The sequence below is a fragment of the Excalfactoria chinensis genome, chromosome 3, assembly GCF_039878825.1.
Source record: "Excalfactoria chinensis isolate bCotChi1 chromosome 3, bCotChi1.hap2, whole genome shotgun sequence".
NCBI lineage: Eukaryota > Metazoa > Chordata > Aves > Galliformes > Phasianidae > Excalfactoria > Excalfactoria chinensis.
Window position 1 is genome coordinate 5,901,629 of NC_092827.1, and position 21,476 is coordinate 5,923,104.

At 49.1% G+C, this 21,476-nt stretch overlaps 1 protein-coding gene across 2 annotated transcripts; it reads left to right on the plus strand.

Annotated features, from left to right (window-relative positions):
• Positions 1-94: 94 nt before the first annotated feature.
• Positions 95-21,443, plus strand: NRBP1 (nuclear receptor binding protein 1). 2 transcript variants are annotated; one of them, XM_072331199.1, is made up of 18 exons: positions 95-450; positions 6,249-6,371; positions 6,948-7,049; positions 7,142-7,231; positions 7,717-7,757; positions 8,999-9,093; positions 13,415-13,438; positions 17,055-17,138; positions 17,393-17,451; positions 18,060-18,158; positions 18,234-18,366; positions 18,513-18,615; positions 19,099-19,149; positions 19,290-19,425; positions 19,511-19,564; positions 20,026-20,089; positions 20,176-20,231; positions 20,408-21,443. In XM_072331199.1, exons 1-18 carry the CDS (start codon positions 241-243, stop codon positions 20,504-20,506), a joined length of 1,623 nt encoding a protein of 540 aa, XP_072187300.1. In that variant the 5' UTR covers positions 95-240; the 3' UTR covers positions 20,507-21,443. The 2 variants fall into 2 exon arrangements, with proteins under 2 accessions (XP_072187300.1, XP_072187301.1); XM_072331200.1 differs by lacking the exon at positions 13,415-13,438.
• Positions 21,444-21,476: the final 33 nt, after the last annotated feature.

Sequence of the window (21,476 nt, forward strand, 5' to 3'; positions counted from 1 at the left end):
TTGGGGAGCGGGAGGTGCCGGCTGAGCCCGGCAGGCGCGGTCCGCGCTCGGCGCTTAACGGCATCACTGCGGCATCCTGCGGCTCGGGCCGCGCCCAGCGAGGAGCCGGTACCTGCCGTAGGGTTGGGCCGCAGCTTCAGTTGGCTGCTGCGGCCCGGTCCGGCTCTCTGGGCCTGCTGTGAGGGCCTGCTGTGACCGAGGCCTGACGCCGCGTCCCGCCCGCAGGTGGTGCGACGCAGCATGTCGGAGGGCGAGGCCAAACAGGCGCCGAGCGGCGGCTCCGACCCGAAGCCGGAGTCCGCTTCGTCGGGGCCGGGGTTGACCTCGGTGTCCGCGCCCGTGACTTCCGCGGCTCCCCCGGAGGAGGAGGAAGAAGAAGAAGAGAGCGAGGACGAGTCCGAGATCCTCGAGGAGTCGCCGTGCGGCCGCTGGCAGAAGCGGCGTGAGGAGGTCAGTGCTGGCGGCCGGGGCTGGGCGGGCACCGCAGCTGTTTGTGTGGGGCCGGGAACGGCCTTTCTGGGCTGTGCGGTGGCTTGAGGTCCGCCTGCTCTCCTGCCGTAGCACTGGGGGCACTTCCGAACGGTTGGTATCTTTGCTGTTACGTTGCGCAGCCTCATCAGCTTTTTGAGTCGTACGTTTGGGTTTGCTTTGAAGCCTTCAGTGAGGACAAAGCGTGGCCGGTGCTTGCAGGCTCTTGTGGTTTGATTTGCATTCTTTTCTCAGCACGCGGATTGGGACCGCGGTGTACAATGGCAGCAGCAGATTAGATCTTACTCTTTCAGAGCTCTCAGTGTGCTCTCAAGGGGCTGCCTCCAGACGTTGCTTTCTGCTTCGTGTTGCCTTGGTAAAACCTGCCGTGCTCGGGCAAGCTTTGTGGCTGAGGAAATCGGACCCCATTGTGCTGATGTTGCCTTACTGGGCCAACTGAAAGCAATGATGCCTGCGTTAACAGATACATTCATAGAGCAATGCCAGCTCCGGTGGTGGTGAAAGAGTCGCTTGTTCTGATGTAAATCTGGAGGTCAAAATAAGGTTAAAGATTCCCTGCACCTCCTTCCCTTTACTTATTTGAAGGCCGTCTTGTATTTGTTCACCTATTCCAATGTGTCTTAACTTCTATGGGAGACTCGAATTCTGTTCTTTGGAGCACGTTCCTTATGACAACCTGCCCTGTCCCTATGAGGGCTGTCAGTGGGACTGAGCAGCCAGCTCTGCTTAACCCGCTCTGTGTGCCCATTGCAGGCTCCTCTTACTCACTGCCCCTGGCCAGCGGGGTTACTCCATAGGGAAGGAATGCTGTGGCCTCCCCTCCCGCCGTGATGCAACGCTGCTTGTGATCCCAGCAGTGTCCTTGCTCTCTGGGTGCTGCCAGGAGCAGAGCAACGTGACGATACGTGCAGAGGGCGGCCCGTGTGGCCTCTCGGTTCTCCTCCCTTCGGGAAAGCTCCCTATGGGCTTTTCCAGTCCCTCGCGCGTGGAAGGAGCCCCTCCCGGCAGGCCGCGGCCTTCGGAGCCGGGAGCGGCCCCGGAGTGACAACTCCTCCAGCCAATGCTTTGTGGAGTAGGAGCATTACATCATCTGCGGGAGCTCCCATTGGTTGCTCGCTTCCCCGCCCCCTTCCCAGCCGCTTCCGAATAGCGCTGTTCGGCGTTCCCATTGGCTGCGTGCGGTCCCGCCCCCCTGCTCAGCCGCTTCCGGTTGGCGCTGCTCGGTGTCCCCGCGGCCTGCGCCGTGCCGGGCGGTGGGGGCGGTGCGGGCCCTGCGGAACGGGGCCTTGTACTCGAGCGGTCAGGCAGAAGTTGTTCGAACACCGCCTGTTTCACGCTGGAAGCTTTCCCAGCTCTGCCGCTATTCATTCTGTCTTTGTTCTAGCACAATGGTGCCATCACATGGCAGTTCGGGCTTTCTGGTGCGCTGGGGTCGTGTCCAGGGTGAGCAAACGAGGCTGTGCTGATGGGGGGCTGTTCGTTCTGTTGCACACTTAGTGCATAGCTGCCTCTGGGCCTCCTTTCCTTCAGATAGACCCCTCTCCTCCCAGCCCTGCTGCCAGCTCTGTGCCCTCCTGCAGGCACACTGCAGGACTTTAGGAGCCTCTTCATGTTGTGGAGCTCAGAACTGCACACAATCATAGAATGGCTTGGGTTGGAAAGGACCTTTTTTTGATCATCCAGTTCCAACCTTCTGCTGTGGGTTGGGTGTCCCTTCCAGCTTTAGGCTGCCCAGGATCTCATCTAGCCTGACCTTGGGCACTTCCAGGGCTGGAGTGCTTAATGGAGTTGTAGAAGGAGCAGCAGAGGCTGATGGGTTCTGGAAGAAATTCCACATGGATGTCAGATCATCTGCAAAACGTGAGGACCAGTATTTAAGGCAGTGCAGGTTGTTCCTGTGGGCAGCTATGAGGTTAGTGTTTCTTTCTTGCTGCTTCTTCATTGTATCTTGTTGAAAGTTAATATAGGCAACAGCAGTGTCTTTACTGTCATAGTATCATTGAGGTTGGAAAAGACCTGTAAGGTCATCAAGTCCAACCAACAGCTCGTCACTATTGAGCCCACTGTACTGAGTTTCTTTACAATGGAAAGTGAGGCACGGTCCTCAGAAAGGTGGCATTTCAGGTGCTCTGAGCTTTGCCTTTGCTATTGGAGAGAGGAAGGGTAGTAGAGATCTTCAAGTTGGTATGAGGAGGGCTGCCAGCTTTATGATTAGCTTTGGCAGTGGATCCTTTTTCCAGCTGATGGTAATAAAACAGCTGCCATGCTGTAGTTGTTATGTTATATACTTGACCATTGGGATTGTATGTGCAGCCCTTTAACACTTTTTTTTTGCCTCATTTAAGGATGCCCTGGAAGGAGTGAACCTTTGAGATATGCTTGAATGAGAACAGAGGCACTGCAGAAAGTAGAGGGAACTGTGCCTTTGTCTGGGGCCTGTTGTCTACAGAGCCATTGTGTTCTTGCTTATTGACTGTAACTGACAGCTGGCAGCTTTCTCAGTGCCTCATCAGCCTGCAGCACCTCTCAGCCTTTATGCTGCCTCAGTGGGGGAGAGCAGGCACAGCCAGAGCAGCTGTCTGCTGCTTTCCCAGCTTTCCTGGGTGGTTAGTTGTGCTAGTTACACTCCAGCTGCCCATGACTAAGGTCTAGGGTTTGCTTTGCATTCTTGAAAGAGCTCTTGTAAAAAACAGAATAAAACGCATCCCATGTAGCTTATTGGCAGCACCACAGCCTTGCTCTGTTCAGATCTGTGCTGTAGAGAGAGTAGGGAGCTTATTGCTCAAGATGTTTCTCCCACTGGACTGCTTAGGTGGATTTGCTGATGGGTGATGACTTCATTGCTCACCTTTCCAGCCATGCAAGGCCTTGGGTTCAGTGTTGCACTCGCCATTGACTAGTTTGTCTGGGTTCCTCCCTCTATTGTGGTGGTTCTGATCATTGAAGTAGTTGTTTATCTTTTGAATAGCTTGGAGTCGATACCCTTCCCATTTGAAATCAATGGTTACGGTTCTGAATTCTGCTGCAGACATGAATGTCTGGAAATCTGTTAGTACAGAACTTTAATAAAAATACCCAGCCTCCAAATTAAGCTCCAGGGCTGCCGTGTCTGCCCTTTGAGCCCTCCTGTTCAGCCAGTTCTGCACCCAGTGTTCATCTCACAGCCGGGTGGTTTGTGCAAATGAATTCCTCCAGGACAGGGATTAAAAGCCTCGCTGAAATCCAGGGAAACTACACCCATCATCTTCCCTTTGTCCACCCAGGAGGTAGTCTTACCATGGGATGATTCGTGCGACAGGAGTTTCTTCTTGTGAGTCCACACTGATTGCACCATCCTTTACGTGCCTTTCAGTAGAGCTCAGGTTCATCTTCTCCACAAATTCTCCAAGTACTGAAGTTAAACTTACAGGTCTGGTTAGTTTCCAATCGGTGCATCCTCCCAAGACCTTTGGTAGATCACTGAGAGGAGTTTGGCTATGACACCTGCTACCTCCCTCAGCACTCTCAGATGAATACATTCAGGACCAATGGACTTATATATGTGCTCAACTGACACAACCGGTTCCTTACATTTTGATGTCAAAGATTGGAAAGTCCTTGTTCTCTATGTTGAAGTCCTCCAACTTGTTGCAGGACCGGGCAACCCAAAGCTTATCATTAAAGACTGAGGCAAAAGAGTCATTAAATGCTTCTTCCTTCCCTGTTCAGCCAAGCTGGTCTTACTCTGCTCATGCTTGATTCAGGATGCAGTGGGGCTGCCTACCTCTGTGCTTTTCTAAGGTGATTCTGAAGAAGTAACCAAGTCTCGTGGACCTCTCAGCCCTTGGAGGCAGATTGCCAGGGGACCCTACTAACTCACTCCTTGAACAGGTTAGGGTTTGCTCTCTTTAAAACCAATGGTAACAAATCTGTTGTTTTTCACCTTTCCTACCTGTAGGGTGATAGGTAGGATATCACTATAGGATATAGATAGCTATATCTATATATAGAAGGATAGATAGCTGATTCAGTGTAGTTGAGAGAAAGTAGGGAGCGCATCACACCCCCTGTGCCCAAAGGCAGTATGTCATTGCTTTAAGATCTGATAGGACATATATTGTGCTTGAGCAGGTCTTGTTGTTTCACCGGTGTAGTTCACAAGCACTTGTCTTTGGTTTGGGTCATGAGAAGGCTGCTGAAAATTGAACAGGTTAAAGTAGTATTTAGTTACTTGACAAATCTTGCAGGGAGAGAACTTCCATCCCCTTCATCCAGTGTTAATGTCCATGCACTCCGTAGCCTTCAGAGCAACTCATGGAAGACACCATCTTGTATTTAGCCTTTTTATTTCTGCTTGCTTGGCTAAGTTTGTAGAGAAGTTGAACTTTATATTCCTACAGCTACGTCTGCCTACAACATTATTAACTGCCTTGTTGCTTCTAACTCGTTAAGCTTGCACTGAGGATTATCCTCAGTGATGTCATACGGGTTTGGTGTCGTGAGTCATAGGTGATGCCCTGGAATGTGATGCCTATGAGTCATAAAAGTGATTTGCTCTAGATAAGGTGCCCAGAACAGAAGTTACATTAAGTTCCGCTGCCCGCCTTATTGAGGCAGATTTTGAGTAGTTATCAATACTTGAGGGCTACAGTAATTAATCCAGTAGTCAGAAGCTCTGTGTAGGCAGTGAATATAACAAAATAAGAGAATATTGAGGCACGCACGGGTATTTGGTGTTGGAGTCATGGCAGTATCTTGTTGCTGCAATACTAGCTTTGTGTTGACTGGGGTCTTAAGCTTCCTAAAGTTAAAGCCTTTGGGCATTCAACTATTGAGGAACACATAGTGAACTTGATACGCTGTTGTCATGCCTGAGAGTTTTCTTCCACTAAATATTGAATTTTATTCTTACAGTCTTCAATCTTTCAGCATTCGTAGTATCATTAAAATAGGAAGAGGCCCCTGAGATCGTCAAGTCCAACTGTGATCCATCACCACCATGTTCGCTAACCCATGTCACCCATGACCCCACCTTTTATTTGACAGTGGAACATAACAGTCCTTACATAATTATGAACTATATTCTTTACTCCTATCTACATCACGCCATTGCATCACAGTTTATGGCCCAGTTCACTGAGCGATCTGTATTGTTCCAACTGTACCGTTCTTGTGGTCAATTATTGCTCCTGGATGTCATCTGGAGTTTGAGAATGTTGAACGTTGTTAGGCCTCTTCTGATTCCCTTGGAAGATCTCCAAAGAAACCAGCCTATATTGGTTGGTTGAAGTTGTCAAATTACACCATCACCGTTAGAAGTCTGCACAAAAGCAAGCTTAATGCTTTAATGGGCTCCTTTCTTTGCTTACAGTTCTTGTGTGTGCGTGGTCTGTTGGTTTGTTAGTCCTTTGGGTCATGAGTTGGATTAGGAACTCGAGATCAGCTGGTGGATCAGCTCACTAGTTGAAAGTAAATTGGAAATTGGATCATGTAAAAGTGGCTGCCAGGAGGGATGGGTTTGTGAAGAAGCCTTTGAATACTGTGAGAGGTTTCCAGCAAACGGTTGGTGGTAGGATATCTAGTGAGGCTGGAAACAAACTGAATCTGTGTTGACTTTTACCTCAAGGGGAGAGTCAGATCAGCTGGAAGTTAGGTAAGCCAGCTGATGGTGTATTGCTAATATAATTGACGGGTAATTAACAAAGTTCGTAATACTTCAAGTGAAGGATGTGAAATGATGATCTAACCTGCTAACTTGTATCTGTTTCTCTCCCATTCAGGTGAATCAGCGCAATGTGCCAGGCATTGATAGTGCCTACCTGGCTATGGATACAGAGGAAGGCGTGGAAGTTGTTTGGAATGAGGTTCAGTTTTCTGAGCGGAAGAACTTCAAACTTCAGGAGGTACGTTGACCCAACACGATATGGGAAACGCCACAGAATCAGAGTGGTTGAGGTTGGAACAAATCTCTGGAGGTCATGTTGGGTCATGCAGTTGCACCCCACTGCTCAAGCAGGGATACCTACAACTGATTGCCCAGGACCGTGTCCATGGGGCTTCTGAAGTTCTATGAGGAAGAGCAGTCAGCTTCCTTTCTTGGCAACCTATTCCATTGCTCCATCACCTGTACAGTTAATGTATGTTTCATCAGGGTGACGTGCTTTCCATCAGGGTGGAGTTTTGGACATTGGTTCATGTGGGTTGTTGGCTGGATCAGTAACTCCTCCAGTATGGAGAGCTGTGCTGTTTAAATGTAGCACATTCAGCTTAAGTCTGACCTCTGCAGAAAATGTAGCAGATCTATTGGCTTAGTCTTGGTGATCAAACAAGGCAATGTAAGATGAACTCAGACGCTATTTGTTCTTGGCATAGAAACTTAAAGTGTATTGCCTCGTTTCTGGGGTCTCAGACCCAAGAAGAAGGTAAAGTGTAGGCCAACGTGGTCACTAGTGTAACGTGGCTTTGTCTTTATGTCACAGGAGAAAGTTAAAGCAGTGTTTGACAACTTAATTCAGTTGGAACATCTGAACATCGTAAAGTTTCACAAATACTGGGCTGATGTGAAGGAGAATAAAGCCAGAGTAAGTAAAACAAGCAGCCTGTTGGGTTTTCTTGCTGTGTATTCTGTAGGCAATTGGTGAAGCAGAAGATAATACCTTATGCTTCCCTGCAGGTAATCTTCATCACTGAATATATGTCTTCAGGGAGCTTGAAACAGTTTCTGAAGAAGACAAAGAAAAACCACAAAACTATGAATGAAAAGGTAACCTGTTTTTTCCTCTATGTATATTTTCACTTGCTGCCTTCAGCTTCCAAAAGGCCTTTCAGCAAAGGTTCCTAATGAGAAAGAAACCTGGTGATAACGCATTGCTGGCATTCTTTCTTGTTGTTGTAAACTAGTTTGTTTGCAGGTGTTCTGGGATGTTTTTTCTATGCTGCTTACTTTGTTTCCTTGCACTTCTGCAGCTTTGTCTGAATGGTGTGACAGCTTGTCCTATTTCCATGTGTGCGTGCAGGAAAGAGGGAGGTGGTCTGTTCAAGAGGAGTTGTAGGAGGGAGGGCATATGAACTAAACAGAGTGTGAGAGCACTGATCCTTACAGTCTTTACTTCCTTCACACCTTTGTTGGTTAGAAGCTATCACTGAATGGAGGGTATAATCTTCCATGTGAGTGGGCTCTGAATCACAGAAGTATGGATTAGTTCTTCTTCCTTGAATGACTTCTATCCTCCTTGTTCTTTTCTGTAGGCCTGGAAGCGATGGTGTACCCAGATCCTTTCTGCTCTCAGGTATGTGAGTTGCTGATCTCAAGGTCTAGCTATCTGTTTAACTGTAGCATTTCTTGTGCTAGGATAGTAAAAGATTTAAATACATGTGCTGTTAAATGCAAGCAGACTTCACTGAATGGAGCCAGGAGAGCATTTCTGGTTGCCCAGCCTGATTCTTACCCCAGTCTGACTCTGCACAGGGTCAACTGCACTCCCTACAACAGAGGAGGATCAGAGACATGCCAGAGACTGTGCAGTTCATAGAATGGCTTAGGCTGGAAGAGCCCTTAAAGCCATTTCCAAGCCCTGCTGTGGGCAGGGTTGCCACCCATGAGATCAGGTTGCCCAGGGCCCCATCCAGCCAGATCAGTTAGATAATACTAAAGCTTCTATAAAAAAGAAACAGGTGCAATGTAAGTTTTGGATCCCAGCAATTGTGACTGGTGTGGTGAGTATGCAAGCTAGGCATCAGGGAGCTTTCCCAAGTATCCAGCTTTATAACCTGGCCCCAAACCACTGTCAAGAAGATGTTGCAAAGAAGTCTTAAAGAAATTAAATGTTATGTGAATGGACTGTAGAAAATTTTCTTCAACTTGGCAGCCTGCAGCCCTACAGCCATGCAATGTATTTGTAATTATTGTGGTGTCGTATTGTTAGCAGTATATATGAATCTGTACACATCTCAGTGGTGCAGATCTGCAGCTACCCTCATGCAGTCTGGTTGAATAAAATATGGAGGTTTGTTTTGTCTTAGAGTCTTCCCTATGTGAGCCAGATCTGGTGTGTGGCTAAAAACAGCCTTGAAAAAAATGATAACCTTTATGTCAGAGTAAGACTCCCCCTCCATAGAGAAAGTTCTGTTTTCGTGTAGCTGCTGAGGAATATCTGGCATTGTAATAAACTTTGGGGAGCTGACAGGCTTTAATTGTGTAGAGTGAAATATGAGACCATCCTCAACTGTATCTTAGCCCTTTTAGCACTCACCTAGCAGTAACCAGGTGGATAATGCAGATCTGGTATCCTGGATTTTGTAAGATCAGGTCAGAAGCAGCTTGCTTTCTTTCCCCTCTGCCCCCGGTTTTGGAAGTTGTTGTTCAATCCTAGCCTAAATACTGATGTGCCATCACAGAATTGTACCTCCCTGCTATCCTTGGCATGTTATCCTTTGCATCCCTGTTTTCTTCCAGGGAAGGGATGAGGGGAGGGGATTCTTGCCTCAGTCTGGGATTGTTTCCTGACCACTGTTCTTTTTGAATATCCAGCTACCTCCATTCCTGTGACCCTCCAATCATCCACGGCAACCTGACCTGCGACACCATCTTCATTCAGCACAACGGACTGATCAAAATTGGGTCAGGTAAGGCTTTTTGGAGGTACCCCTTGCCTATGGGGCAAACTGCTCAATCAGAACAGGGCATCTAATCCTTTCAATTCCATCTGGCATGATAGGCATGTGTGTACATGTTCCTCCACCTCTGCATCATTTGGGCTGGGGACTGGCAGTCAAATTCACCCTTGGCTGCACCACCTTTAGGCATAGGAAGGGCTGATACTGAGTACAGTTTCCCATGTTTGCCCCCCACCCCTCCCAGTTTTCAATTTCAAGGGTCTGATCTCAGAAAAGATGTTGCAGCTTTCAAGTTTTGTATGTGCACTATACTTGGATTCATCAGCTCTGCAATTTTATGTATTTATTTATTTATTGGTTAATACACACGGAGTTTGTGTTGGGAAGCACTGAGAGCCGTCTGGAGAGCTGCGTCTGCTGAGAGCTTCTTGTACCAGCCAGTGCATCAAAGCTATAGGCTCTTGTCTTCAGCAAGCTGCTAGTCTTGACACCCTCACCCAACATCACTTGCTTTAGCTTGAACTTGAGGTTGCTAGCTCACATTGTGCCTGTATGGCAAAGACATGTCCCGTTCAGGCTTGTGCCAAAGATACGGTTTTGCTAGCAGTGCATCCTTGCTTGTTCAGTTTTATTTTATTTTTTCCATTTGTTGCTATTCTTGTGTCTCCAAAAATGCTTGCAGTTCAGATACGTTCTCTGGTACCTTGACATACCCTTCCAAGCAACAGCAGTCTGACTGTTGTGAGTGCTCTTAACCCTGAGGGGTGGGCACTTACCCTCCACAGGAAAGAATGCTTTACCTGTCATCTAAAATACACTCTTCATAAACTGTAAACCTCTGTAGCCTTTTCTTTCCACCGAAGAGCTCTTATGTTGTCTCTTCGTTACAGAATTGAGGTCTTTGTTCTCTGATGTGTACTCCTACCCAGGGAGGGTGAGCCAGGACAGGAAGTACCCTCAGCTATCTGCCTGTAAACTGGTGAACATCTTGCTCTTCATGCAGACTGATCTCATTGTGGGCTTCACTTTATCTTTTTCTGAAGTTGTCCAGGTAGGAGGAGTTGCCAAGAGTTGTACATAACTCATACCTGGCTGCTGGCAGGCAGCTGGCTCTCTGGCATTAGATTCAGGCCTCCTATGGGAAACCTATTGCAGGTTCTATTCAAGGAGCATGTAAGAGATCCTTTTCTTTCTGCTTGAGTTTGAAAATATTATACTAGCTAGAATCTTTCTGACTGGTAGCCAATGCTTTGTCCATAGAAGCAAACCACCTTCAATTGGTATCCGGAGCTGAGGCTTTAGCAGAGGGTAGTTCTGCAGATCATGAGCATGTGTATTCTCAGGGGCACTCCAACTGTCAGCAGTGCCACTCAGAGGCTGTCGAGAAAGGTGGTTCTTTGAGTGTAGGTCACACACCTCAGTGGTGACACAGTTGCCTACTCTTTCAATTTATCAGCTTTGTTTCATGGTGGAAGGAACAGAGGCAGTGGGACTGATGTGCCTCTTTCAAGGAGCAGGGGGTGTCTGTATGCTGTAGCAGCTGCGTCCTCAGCAGGACTCCTTGTTACTCCTCAGGAAGCAGAAACAAGGAACTCAATCACTTCTGGACTAGTAGTAGACTGGGTATAAGGAAAACCTTTTTTACAGTAAGGGTTGCAAAGTGCTGGCACAGGTTGCTCAAAGAGGTGATGGATGGCCCTGCAGACAACCAAGGTCAGGCTGGATGTGGCTCTGAGCACCTGGTGGAGCTGTTAGATGTCCCTGCTCAGTGCAGGGGACTTGGATCAGGCAGCCTTGAAGTTCCCTTCCAACTCAAATGATTCTGTGATTTGCTACTTACCAGCATGCAGATGCTCAGCCACTTGCAGAAAAGCAGGGCACGTAACAGCTGCTTGGGAAGACAAATGCCATAACTCTGAGTGTCTCCTGTGCTCACCTTCCTCGTCTCAGCTTTTATTGCTCAGCATGATGTCATATGGCATGAAATATCCCTTTGGTCAGTTGAGATCAACTGTTCTCACTATGCCCACATCAGTTTCTGAGGTACTCCGGCCACTTGCTGGTGGGGTAGCAGGAGAGAAAGAAAAGGCCTCGTCTCTGTGTTAGTGCTTTTCAGTGATAGCTAAAACATTGGTGTGCCGTCAGTTCTGTCACAGCCTCAAATCCCAGGCACGGAACCGTGTCACTCACTCTGAAGAAAATCAACTCTATCCCAGCCCCAGCTGGTTTAACTCCACAATTGCAGACTGCCCTATTCATTCTGTGGTCAGAAATGAATTATGTAGGAGATTTGATCCTTTCTTAAACTTAAGGAGAAAATAAATGAAGTGAGCACTTGTGATCTTGTGATCAGAAGACAATCCTCAAAGTGTAATGACTACAATTCCAGCATAGGCTGCAGTTGAAGTTGGCAGTGCTGCAGAATGTATTCCTATTCCTGTAGTACACACCAAGCTTCAAAAGGCAGAACTCTTGTCATCGGATGCTTGTGACTCTCTATCCCTGCTGGCTGTGCAGTAACCAGACAGGCTGTTTCCACGTTCAGACCTTAGAGAGTGTTGCTGTGGGGTCACCGACAACATTAAGCCCATCTTTATTGCTTCATGTAATTACTTCTCAGAGCTGGTTGATATCTGAAGAGTTCTATGTGTGCTTATAAGAAGTGGGGCAGTAATCCTCGTGGATTTAAAGGAAGCAGTGATTCAGTATGTCATTCAGATCACTATGATCTTCTCTTTAATGCTGCCTCTGTCCCCAGCAGCACTGAGGACTTCTGAAAGCTCTCCATCCCTTTGCTTTTCACAAAGCTGGTTGTGGGCAGAAATGTGGGGCAAGGCAGCTGCCAGGTGAATCCCACAGAACGCTCACCCCTCTGCTAGGTGAAGGAGTACCAGAAGAGCGATGGCAGCAAGTAGTTGCCTTACAAATGCGTGGTACTTGCTCTCCTGTAGCACTTCTATCACATCCTGCTGCTACGTCAGATTGCAGAAGCACGGGTTCCTATTGGGATGCCACCTGTGCCTTGTAAAGAGGAAGAGAAGATTGATTTTAGGAGTGAGGCACGTGGAGTTGTGGGGGTAGGACTGAAATATTTGTCATCTGTGGAGTAAAGAGAGTTGGAAAGAGAGAGGATGTCTCGTACTGCTTAATGCAAAGCCATCAATGAGCCATTTGTTTACAGACTATTTCTTCTCAGCAGCCTGAAGTGCAAGGTTAGTAGAGTTAAGGAGAAAGCCTTAAATGAGCAGAGTGCCTTTGAGGGCTCGTGATGGGGATGAGGAAGATCCTGTCACTGGTGTTCTGGGGATAGGAATGCTTTCTGGGGCTCCCAATACAAGAGAGACAGGGAGCTGTTGGAGAGGGGCCAGAGGAGGGCCACAAAGATGATCTGGAGCACCTCCCCTACAAAGACAGGCTGAGGGAGCTGGGCTTATTCAGCTTGGAGAAGAGAAGGCTGTGGGGTGACCTCATTGCAGCCTTCCAGTACCTAAAGGGAGCCTATAAACAGGAGAGGAGTCAACTGTTAGAAAGGGTAGACAACAGCAGGACAAGGGGAAGTGGTTTTAAGTTGAAGGAGGGAAGATTTAGGTTGGATGTCAGGGCAAAGTTCTTTACTATGAGAGTGGTGAGGTGCTGGAACAGCTGCCCAGAGAGGCTGTGGATGCCCCATCCATCCCTGGAGGTGTTCAAGGCCAGGTTGGATGGGGCCCTGGGCAGCCTGGGCTGGTGTTAGATGTGGAGGTTGGCAGCTCTGCCTATGGCAGGGGGTTGGAGCTTCACGATCCTTGAGGTCCCTTCCAACCCAACCATTCTATGATTTTATGATTCTTTCTTGAGCTGTGATCAGATGAAAGTATTCCTTGTGAGATGCGTTGCTTTCTCTGCGCTCTCCCATGGGATCCACGTGAAGGACCGTATTGCATCTGTACAAACCTTGCTAGCCCAGCCATTGGACCTGTGAAGGGAGCACACTGCAGGGTGTTTCACTGCAACAGGGCAAAAGCACTGAGTGCTGGGGAACAAGTGTGTGTTTGGGCAGGATGTCTGATGCTGCTTTTTGCTCGCGTTACCGCTGCTGAGCCACGTCTCCTATCATTGGGAGTGTAAGAGCCAGGAACAGGCGGACAGGGGCAGGAGAGCACCCACAGAAACAACAGAACTTCCGACTTCTTTACCTTAGCTGTGATTTCCTACTTGACAGGAGCTGTCTGTGTTTTGCAATGACTCTGACCTAGCTGTCTGTATCAATGTGAAGTGCTTGCTGTTTCATCAACTCATTGACTTCTATCTTGTTTTACTCCCCGCTCACGGGCTGCTCTGTTACCAACAGTCTTTCATAGGATATTTGCTAATGGTGAGCAAACTTCTCCGCTCCTGTGATGTGACTGCCACTCTATATGTAATGTACATGACTTGTGTGTGTGTATATATATATTTATATATGCGTGTATATATGTATATATATATATATTTGTCCTACACATGCGCGCACACACGTTATACTTTCTTTATAAAGAAAGTGTTCCCTTGCTATAAGGCTGACGTGTCAAACTGTTTGGTTGAGGTGTCTCCTACTTTGAGACCGTGTGCTTTGTGCTGGGATGGAAACAGTTCCTCTCACCCCGAGCCTTACAGAGAGGGAGCACTGCCCTTTGTGAAGTCTCCTGGTTGTTGGTTCTCTTCCTCTCCTCGTTCTTAGCTGCTAGTCGATGGATCCTAGTGCATGCTGGCTCCTGCATGTCAAGCCAATGGGATGCATTCTTCTGAGCTCTCCTGGCTGAACTTGCCACCAACATTAGGCTGTTTCCTGCTACTGCTCCGCTAGACTTGGCTGAGCACCCAACCTGGGCTAGCCTTTGCTTTGTGCTTGGATATCCAACTGCTTGCTTGTAGTTCTAACTCCTTAGCTGTTTTGTTTTTAAGACAGATGTTTCACTGAGATGTCTGGCTCGTGGTGGCCAGAGATCTGCCACCCAAACGAGCCCCTGGTTGTGACACGAGGTTCCCTATTGCTTTCCCCAGGGAGAGCTCTGATTCTTGGAGAAACCTGGGTGTGTGAGGAGGGTGTTGGGCTGCAGAGACTAGAGAAGGATTTGAGTGCTGAAATTTATAACCCCGTTCAATAGATATCTGTACTTACATCCCAAGGGAGTATTATTTTTGCCATCAGGGTTGTTAGAGCTTGTTTCTGCTGAATGGTTGGGAGCATATCAGTCAGCAGTGATGGAAAGGAGATGTCTGTCAGATAGGCTTCTATAGTCAGTCTGGTCTTTGTTGACTCATTGTAGTACGGGTACAACAGTTGCACATAGCTTCCTTCTGGAGCCCTTTGAAAGCAGTTTAGGAAAGTCCACACACTTCTTCAGATAGAGTGCTAATAAGCCTTTAAGGACCTGCTTCAGAGGTATTCATCTTCTAGACCTTCCTTATCAGCTCTGTGCCTACTGTTCCGCGTTTTCTGTTCTTCCAGCTTTCACTTTCTACCTCCATGAATTGGATATAGTCAGACATAACCTTTTAAAACCCCAAATGCTTTTTTTACTCAAGAGGTGGATGATATTTCCTGCATCCATGTGATGGCACTCTTGCAGTTAAGAAGGCCTATGGTATCCTGGGCTGCATTAAGAGGACTGCTACCAGCAGGTCAAGAGGTGCCATTGTTCCCATCTGCTCTGGGTTGTGTCCTCCCTAATAGAAACACATTTGTCATCTTAGTGTACCACGGAAGTGAAAGGTGAAGTGCAGTTTTCTGTATAGCCTGGTAGCTTCTTGCAGCAGTGAAGGAGAAGATAACAGATTCTGATTCCCATCCTGGCCCCATCACCATCCCTTGCAGCTGCAAACAGCTGCTCTTGTATTCAGCTGAAGATCTGTGATGCTGTGTGACAAAGGTAAGGCCATATCCTCTGTCCCTGGGTTGCTTAGCAAGCCTGTGCCTAACCTGAAAGGTTAGTAGTCGGTCCTTCTGGATATCATCTTGTTTTCTTTTGCTTCCTAAGCCTGCTGAAATCTGGAGTGCTGTGTACTCAGGCACTTCACTGGAGCAGTGGGATAACATTCCTGCTTCAGTGGATACTTAGACGTGTGCAACCAATGGCTGAGTGGTTCCGTTCCTCCTCCAACCTCTCTATTTTCCAAAGGGAAAGGAGGGGCAGCTGTCCAGATTCCTTCCTACATGCCAGAAGGAAGGGGTGAATGCAGGACAAGTGGGTGTGAACTGTCAGAAGCAAATGCCTCCTGCAGCATGTAGTGCTTAAAAAGGCAGGTCCCTGTGAGACTGGGCATCTGCTACAGCTTGACATCGGTGACAGCTGGGAAGTAATGCCACCAAGTGAGTTGTTGGCTGGTGCTCCTTATGACTGCCTTTCTGATGAAGAGGTGTTCACAGTAGCTAATCCCCGAGGGTCTGACAAGTCCAGCAAGCTCTGTGTGTCCCCGTAGTGATGCACATCCATTTTTTCTTGTCAGATTCATCTCAGTTTGCCAAAGACAAGTTGCTCGTTCTGCTTTCTCCCGCACTTGATGCCTCTTCTTATCATCTGCTCTTTGTGGATGCCGTATTTGGCTGAATCCTTCCCTAAAATCCATTTTCTGCTTCACTGACTCCCTGCCACACTTATTAGTTGTGTGTGGCCCTGTCCTACAGCCTGTCCTTTGCTGCCTTCCCCTTCCTTGTGACTGACAAAGGCACACTCGTTGCAGTCTGACTTTCATCTTTGACCTTCATTGTTTGCCTTCCTTATCATGATTTCTCCCTAGCCATCATGCGTCTGATTCTTGACATCATTAAGTCATCGCTTTATATGGCAGTGGGTGGCAGTAGAAATGATGTGGAAATCGTTCAGAAGAGCTTGTATCAGAGGTATCTTAAAGTCTGCACCCTTCTCTTCTATGGCTATGAATGTTTGATACAGGTGAAGCTCTTCTCAAGCATACCTTTATGCTGGGTTGCATATATACCAAGGTGATAGACATGCAGTAGCCCCAGCTTCTGAAATAGCAGAAGCTGTATTAACAGCCACCTCCTTTTTTCCCCCCCCCAGACTTTCATATATTGACCTATGGAACCATAGTTCCTGGGAATACCTCTTGTATTGTGGGGCTTAAGGACGTGGTTTAGTGGTGGGATTGTAGTGTTGGTTGGGCTTGAGGGTCTTGAAGGTCTCTTCCAACCTGGGAGGGGAGACCTCACTGTGCTCAGTGATGACCTGAAAGCAGGTTGCAGTGAGGAGGTGTCGGTCTCATTTCCTCAGCTGACAAGCGTTAGGACATGAAGTGGCCTCAGGTTGCACCAGGGAAGGTTTAGGTTGTGCATTAAGACTCAGTGGGTCTGGCTGATGGTTGGGTTTGGCTGGAAAAGACCTGAATGATTCTCGGTGCTGAAGTCCTGCAACACTGTCACAGAATCGTTGGGTTTGGAGGGGATCTCTGGGGGTTAAGACCAACCCCCTGCTAAAACAGGTTCCTTACAGTAGGGTTGTATGAGAACTGAGACAAAGTTAAGAGCTCTGCATCACGTTTCTGACTGCACTTAAAGGACTTTGCCCAAGGAGGCTGTGGATGCCCCATCCCTGCAGGCATTCAAGGCCAGGCTGGATGTGGCTCTGGGCAGCCTGGGCTGCTGGTTGGTGACCCTGCACACAGCAGGGGGTTAAAACCAGATGGTCATTGTGGTCCTTTTCAACCCAGGGCATTCTATGACTGGGCTAATACAGGGCAGGTAGGTCAGTAGTGTAAAATACAGAAGCCCTGAGCTCATCATTTGGAAGCTAAATAGGCTCTGGGCTCAGTAGCCCTGCTCATCTATAACGTAGGGCTGCTGGTACAGCTGGGCTGCTTGCAACAGACACTACAAATCTGATTGAAGTGAGGTGCTTTCTGGGCTTGCATTTCAACAGGGCGTTCCTTAACACACGTGTGGGGATGGGTTAAGATTTCTCGTATCCTGAGCATTTGTTCCTTTCTTCTAGTGGCACCAGACACGATAAACAACCACGTGAAGACGTGTCGGGAGGAACAGAAGAACCTGCACTTCTTTGCTCCAGAATACGGAGGTACGGTGTGCCATCGGTTATCCTGGCTCACTAAGGCTCCCAGGCTCCTTGTTTGAAGCAGCTGTTTGAAGTTTGATGAGCGATGTCCCTGTATCAGTTTCTGTGTTATTTGCCCCTTTGATTGCTCCAACTACTCTTGCCTTCTGATAGCACAGGAGGGAGAGCAGGCTGCAGGTTGTCACAGCCTGATACCGAGGTCGTCCTGCCCTTGGGTGCAGGAAGAGACTGACAGCATCATTGTTTCTATGTTACAGAAGTCGCCAATGTTACCACTGCTGTGGATATTTATTCCTTTGGGATGTGTGCCCTGGAGGTGAGTTGGGAACACTGACTATGGGACAGGGAGAATGAATCCAAGGGAAGGACGTGGCTGTATGGAGTTGCTGTGGTGACGGGTGTGTGTTAGTTTGGTTACGGGAGCTCTTGATTTTCTGAGCCCAAGGCGCTTTGCCTTGCTGAACCTTCAGACGTTGTCTAGAATCTTCTGCCAGCCTTTCCCTGTTGGAAACTTGTGGATGTGTGTTGGCTGGAGCGAGTTCTGGGTGCCGTTGTGTGCTTTTCTGCTCCTAAAACAGAGCTATTCATGCAGCCAGGAGGGCACTGCCAGGTTCTGGCAGCCATCCACTTAGTGCTTCATTAGAGGATGGGGATTGTCAAGCAGAACTAGAGGCCAATGGACCATGAAATTCAAAGTAGAGAGGCTGTCTGTCTAAGGAGGCGCTGGCGTAGTTTGAAGGGCTTCTTGGCAATCAGTGGAGGTGCTGGAACCAAGCTATATTAATGAAGCAGTTATTCTCTCTGCCTCCACAAACCGTCACCTTAAATAACACCAATCAACTTTGTTGTTAGGATCTCGTACTTGGCCAGCAGTGATCTTAATCACTTCTTAGCGAGGTCCAACGTGCTGTTTTGTGCTTGCAGATGGCAGTGCTGGAAATACAGGGTAATGGAGAGTCATCTTACGTGCCCCAGGAGGCCATTAACAGTGCCATCCAGCTGCTGGAGGACCCCTTGCAGAGGGTGAGCACAGAGAGGTCAGCACCCCTATGGAGCTGTGGGCCTTGTGCGTGGTCTCATACCATCTTTGTCTCGTAGGAGTTCATTCAGAAGTGTCTAGAACAGGACCCAGGCAAACGTCCTACGGCCCGGGAGCTCCTTTTCCATCAGGCATTGTTTGAGGTGCCATCACTAAAGCTGCTCGCTGCTCACTGCATCGTTGGGCATCAGCGTGAGTACGGAGTGCCACGGTGCCATATTGTATTCCATAACGCCTTGCTGAGTTCCACAACTCTAGGGGTGGTTTTATCCTCGCTCTTCTTAGCACAGAAAAGAAACGCAGTTTATTCAGGTTTACCTTTCCATTCTTTTCAATAGATATGATTCCCGAAAACGCTTTAGAAGAAATGACCAAAAACCTCGACATGAGCGCAGTGCTGGCAGAGATCAACCACGCCGACAGGGAAGGAGTCAAAATGATGTGAGTAGCCCTGGGTGTGCTCAGAGGGTTCTGCTCTGGGCACTGGGTGAGTGCTGGACCATCTCTTGCTGCTCTCTGCCCTATGGGAGGAGAACTTGCACAACCAGATCCCACGTAGCTGAGATGTGCTTCGCTCCCAGGCTGAGGGAAGGGAAATGCAGCTACAGCATGGCCAGCAATTGTAGGAAGATCTGATGAGAGCAATGAGGGGAAGCAGCTGCCAAATAATGCTCAGCACTGCACAGCTCTCTAAAGGAAAGCACCCTTCAAATGTTGCCTTGCTGTTGGCTTCTGTGAGCTGGTGTAGGAAGAGTGGAGTGAGCTGGTGTAGGAGTGGAGCGCGTCTCACTTTGTGCTTCCCCTGCCTGCTTACGGAGCTGCAATCTGGGATACAGGGATTTGAAACAGCATCCAAATGGACTCCAGTGGATGTTAACGTGGTTCTGTGAATGGCTTCTCACCGCACTGCTTCTTTCCTTCCAGCTTCTCACAGTCTCCAGCGTTGGAGCTGGACAAGTTCCTGGAGGACGTCAGGTAAGAGAGTTCATTTCTTGGTGTCCTCTCTTTTGGTTTTGGAATGGCGTGTGTTTGTTTTTAAGTACCTCTTTAACTGTGCCTGAGACTGGGAGTGCTTTTTAGGAGAGGCGTAAACCTCAGATCCGGATTCTTTGTAGGAATGGTATCTACCCACTCACGGCTTTTGGGATGCCGCGACCTCAGCAGCCCCAGCAGGTGGTGGTGAAGTCTCCCATTGCTCCACCATCAGTAAAAACCCCAACTCCGGAGCCAGCGGAGGTGGAAACCCGCAAGGTGAGAACGCAGCACCTCCATTCCTCCCCATGCAGCCGTGCTGTGGGCAGCAGTGGCTCATGGGGCGTCTCTGCTTCTCTTTCAGGTGGTGCTGATGCAGTGCAACATCGAGTCAGTAGAGGAGGGAGTGAAGCATCATGTAGGTCCCAGCTTGTGGCTGAGCATGCTGTGTGTGTGTGTAGGGGGGCTGTGCTGATGTGCTGCTGCCACAGCTGCAGTCCTTGGGGCACAAAGCCAGACTGAGGCCCAGCTTGGGTGTGAAGGGTCCTTTAAAGCTCACCCAGTTCTGGGATGAACAGTGACCTCTACAGCTTGTGCCTGTAGGTGGCCTGCTGCTTAGCCAGCATTTATGGCTTGTCCTCATAAGATACAGCCTCAGGACGCTCCTTCTGTGTGGTTGTGAGCCGGCAGGGCTTGGGAATAATGGAACTGGGTGTGTTTTTTTCCTCTTAGACTCCAGTGGAGCTCTATAGGGGCAGGGAAGAGGGTGATTCCCATCATCCTAGTGGGGGAGAGGGGGTAGGGAACATTCCTGGCTGTGCTGGCTGCTGCCTGTAGTGTGGCAGCCTGTAAAACTGCCCGTGTTTCTCTACCCTGCAGTTAACGCTGCTGCTGAAACTGGAAGACAAGTTGAATCGACACTTGAGTTGTGACCTGCAGCCCAGTAAGTGCCTCTCCTCCTCTACTCCTGTGCACTGCACTCAGCGGTGCAGCCTGGACCCGGGATTGACACGCTTCCCTGTGTTGCAGATGATAATATCCAGGAGCTGGCAGCCGAATTGGTCCAGCTTGGATTCATCAGTGAGGTGAGCAGCCCTGAGTCCCAAGCCGGGATGCAGCTCAGTGTTCCTTTCTTTTACCCGTCCTTGTCTGCTTGGGGAGGCAGAAGTAGCACCGTGTTCCTGCCCACGTCCCCAGGCCGGCTTGAACCAAGCTCTCAGCTTCACACCACCCCTCACTCTGACTTGTTCCCCAAACACAGGCTGACCAGAGCAGACTTACCTGTTTACTTGAAGAGGCATTCAGCAAGTTCTACTACACCCGGAACGGAGCTCTGACGGCAGTGACGGTGTCATCGTAGCATCCCTTGGCTCCAGGGCGGCCGGTGCAGCTTTGTTGCCTGTGACCCCTTCTGTGTCTGTCCATCACCATAGGGCATCAGCAAGCCCCCAGCTGCAGTGCTTGGAAGCTCATCCTGCATGTGCTGTGGCTGGGCCCAGCAGCGATCCTCCCTGCCCGCCTATTAAAGGGGACTTTGAGCATCAGTATTAATTTCCAGCCCTGTTTATGTTGGGATTTTGCCAGGTGCTGCTGGGGGAGCCGGGTCCTGGCTGGGTGCTGTTCTGCAGCCCCGTTCACGTGCATGGAATTGCTTCTGTTTGGATTGTACCAAGTGTCTTTATTTTTTTTGCACAGCACACAAATGGTTTTTGGTTGGTTTTTTCATTTTCTTTTTTTGATTTTTTTGGTTGTTTTTTGTTTTTATTTTAATTTAAAGGTAAGCAGAGGGAGCCCTTTAAGCCCCGTTCCCTCTCTGTACCCCCCCCCTCCCACCTCCAACTCTGCAACCGCCTGTGGCAGCAGCCACCAGCCTCGTCCCTGTGCGGAGGGATCCAGCTCCAGCCCGGCCCTTCTCCTCTTTGCTCCCCTTTGGCTGCACTTTGTTTACTTGTTTTGCACAGCCCCGCGGCTCCGCACGTCGCTCTGTGCTGCAGGGCCGTGCTGTGCGCTCCCCTGGGCTGTGTTCCCTGCTGCAGCATCCCGGAGCCGAGCTTGGCCCTCCCGCCCTGCTGCTGTGTGGGCAGCCCGGAGCCCCGTGCTGTCGGCCTGGACCCTGCCGGGCCGCCGGCTGCTCCGGCTCTCGGTTCCCTCTGCGTCTCCTTTGTAGCCCGGGGGTGCTGGTTGGGGCCGAGCCGGCGGCCCTGCCTGCATCTTATGCATCTTCGGGGCTGAGCGCGGCGCTGCTCCCGCATCTCATTTCTATCATTTCCTATTTTTAATAAACTGTTTTGTAAATACCGGACTGCTGCCTCTTTCCGGGGCTGGGGAGG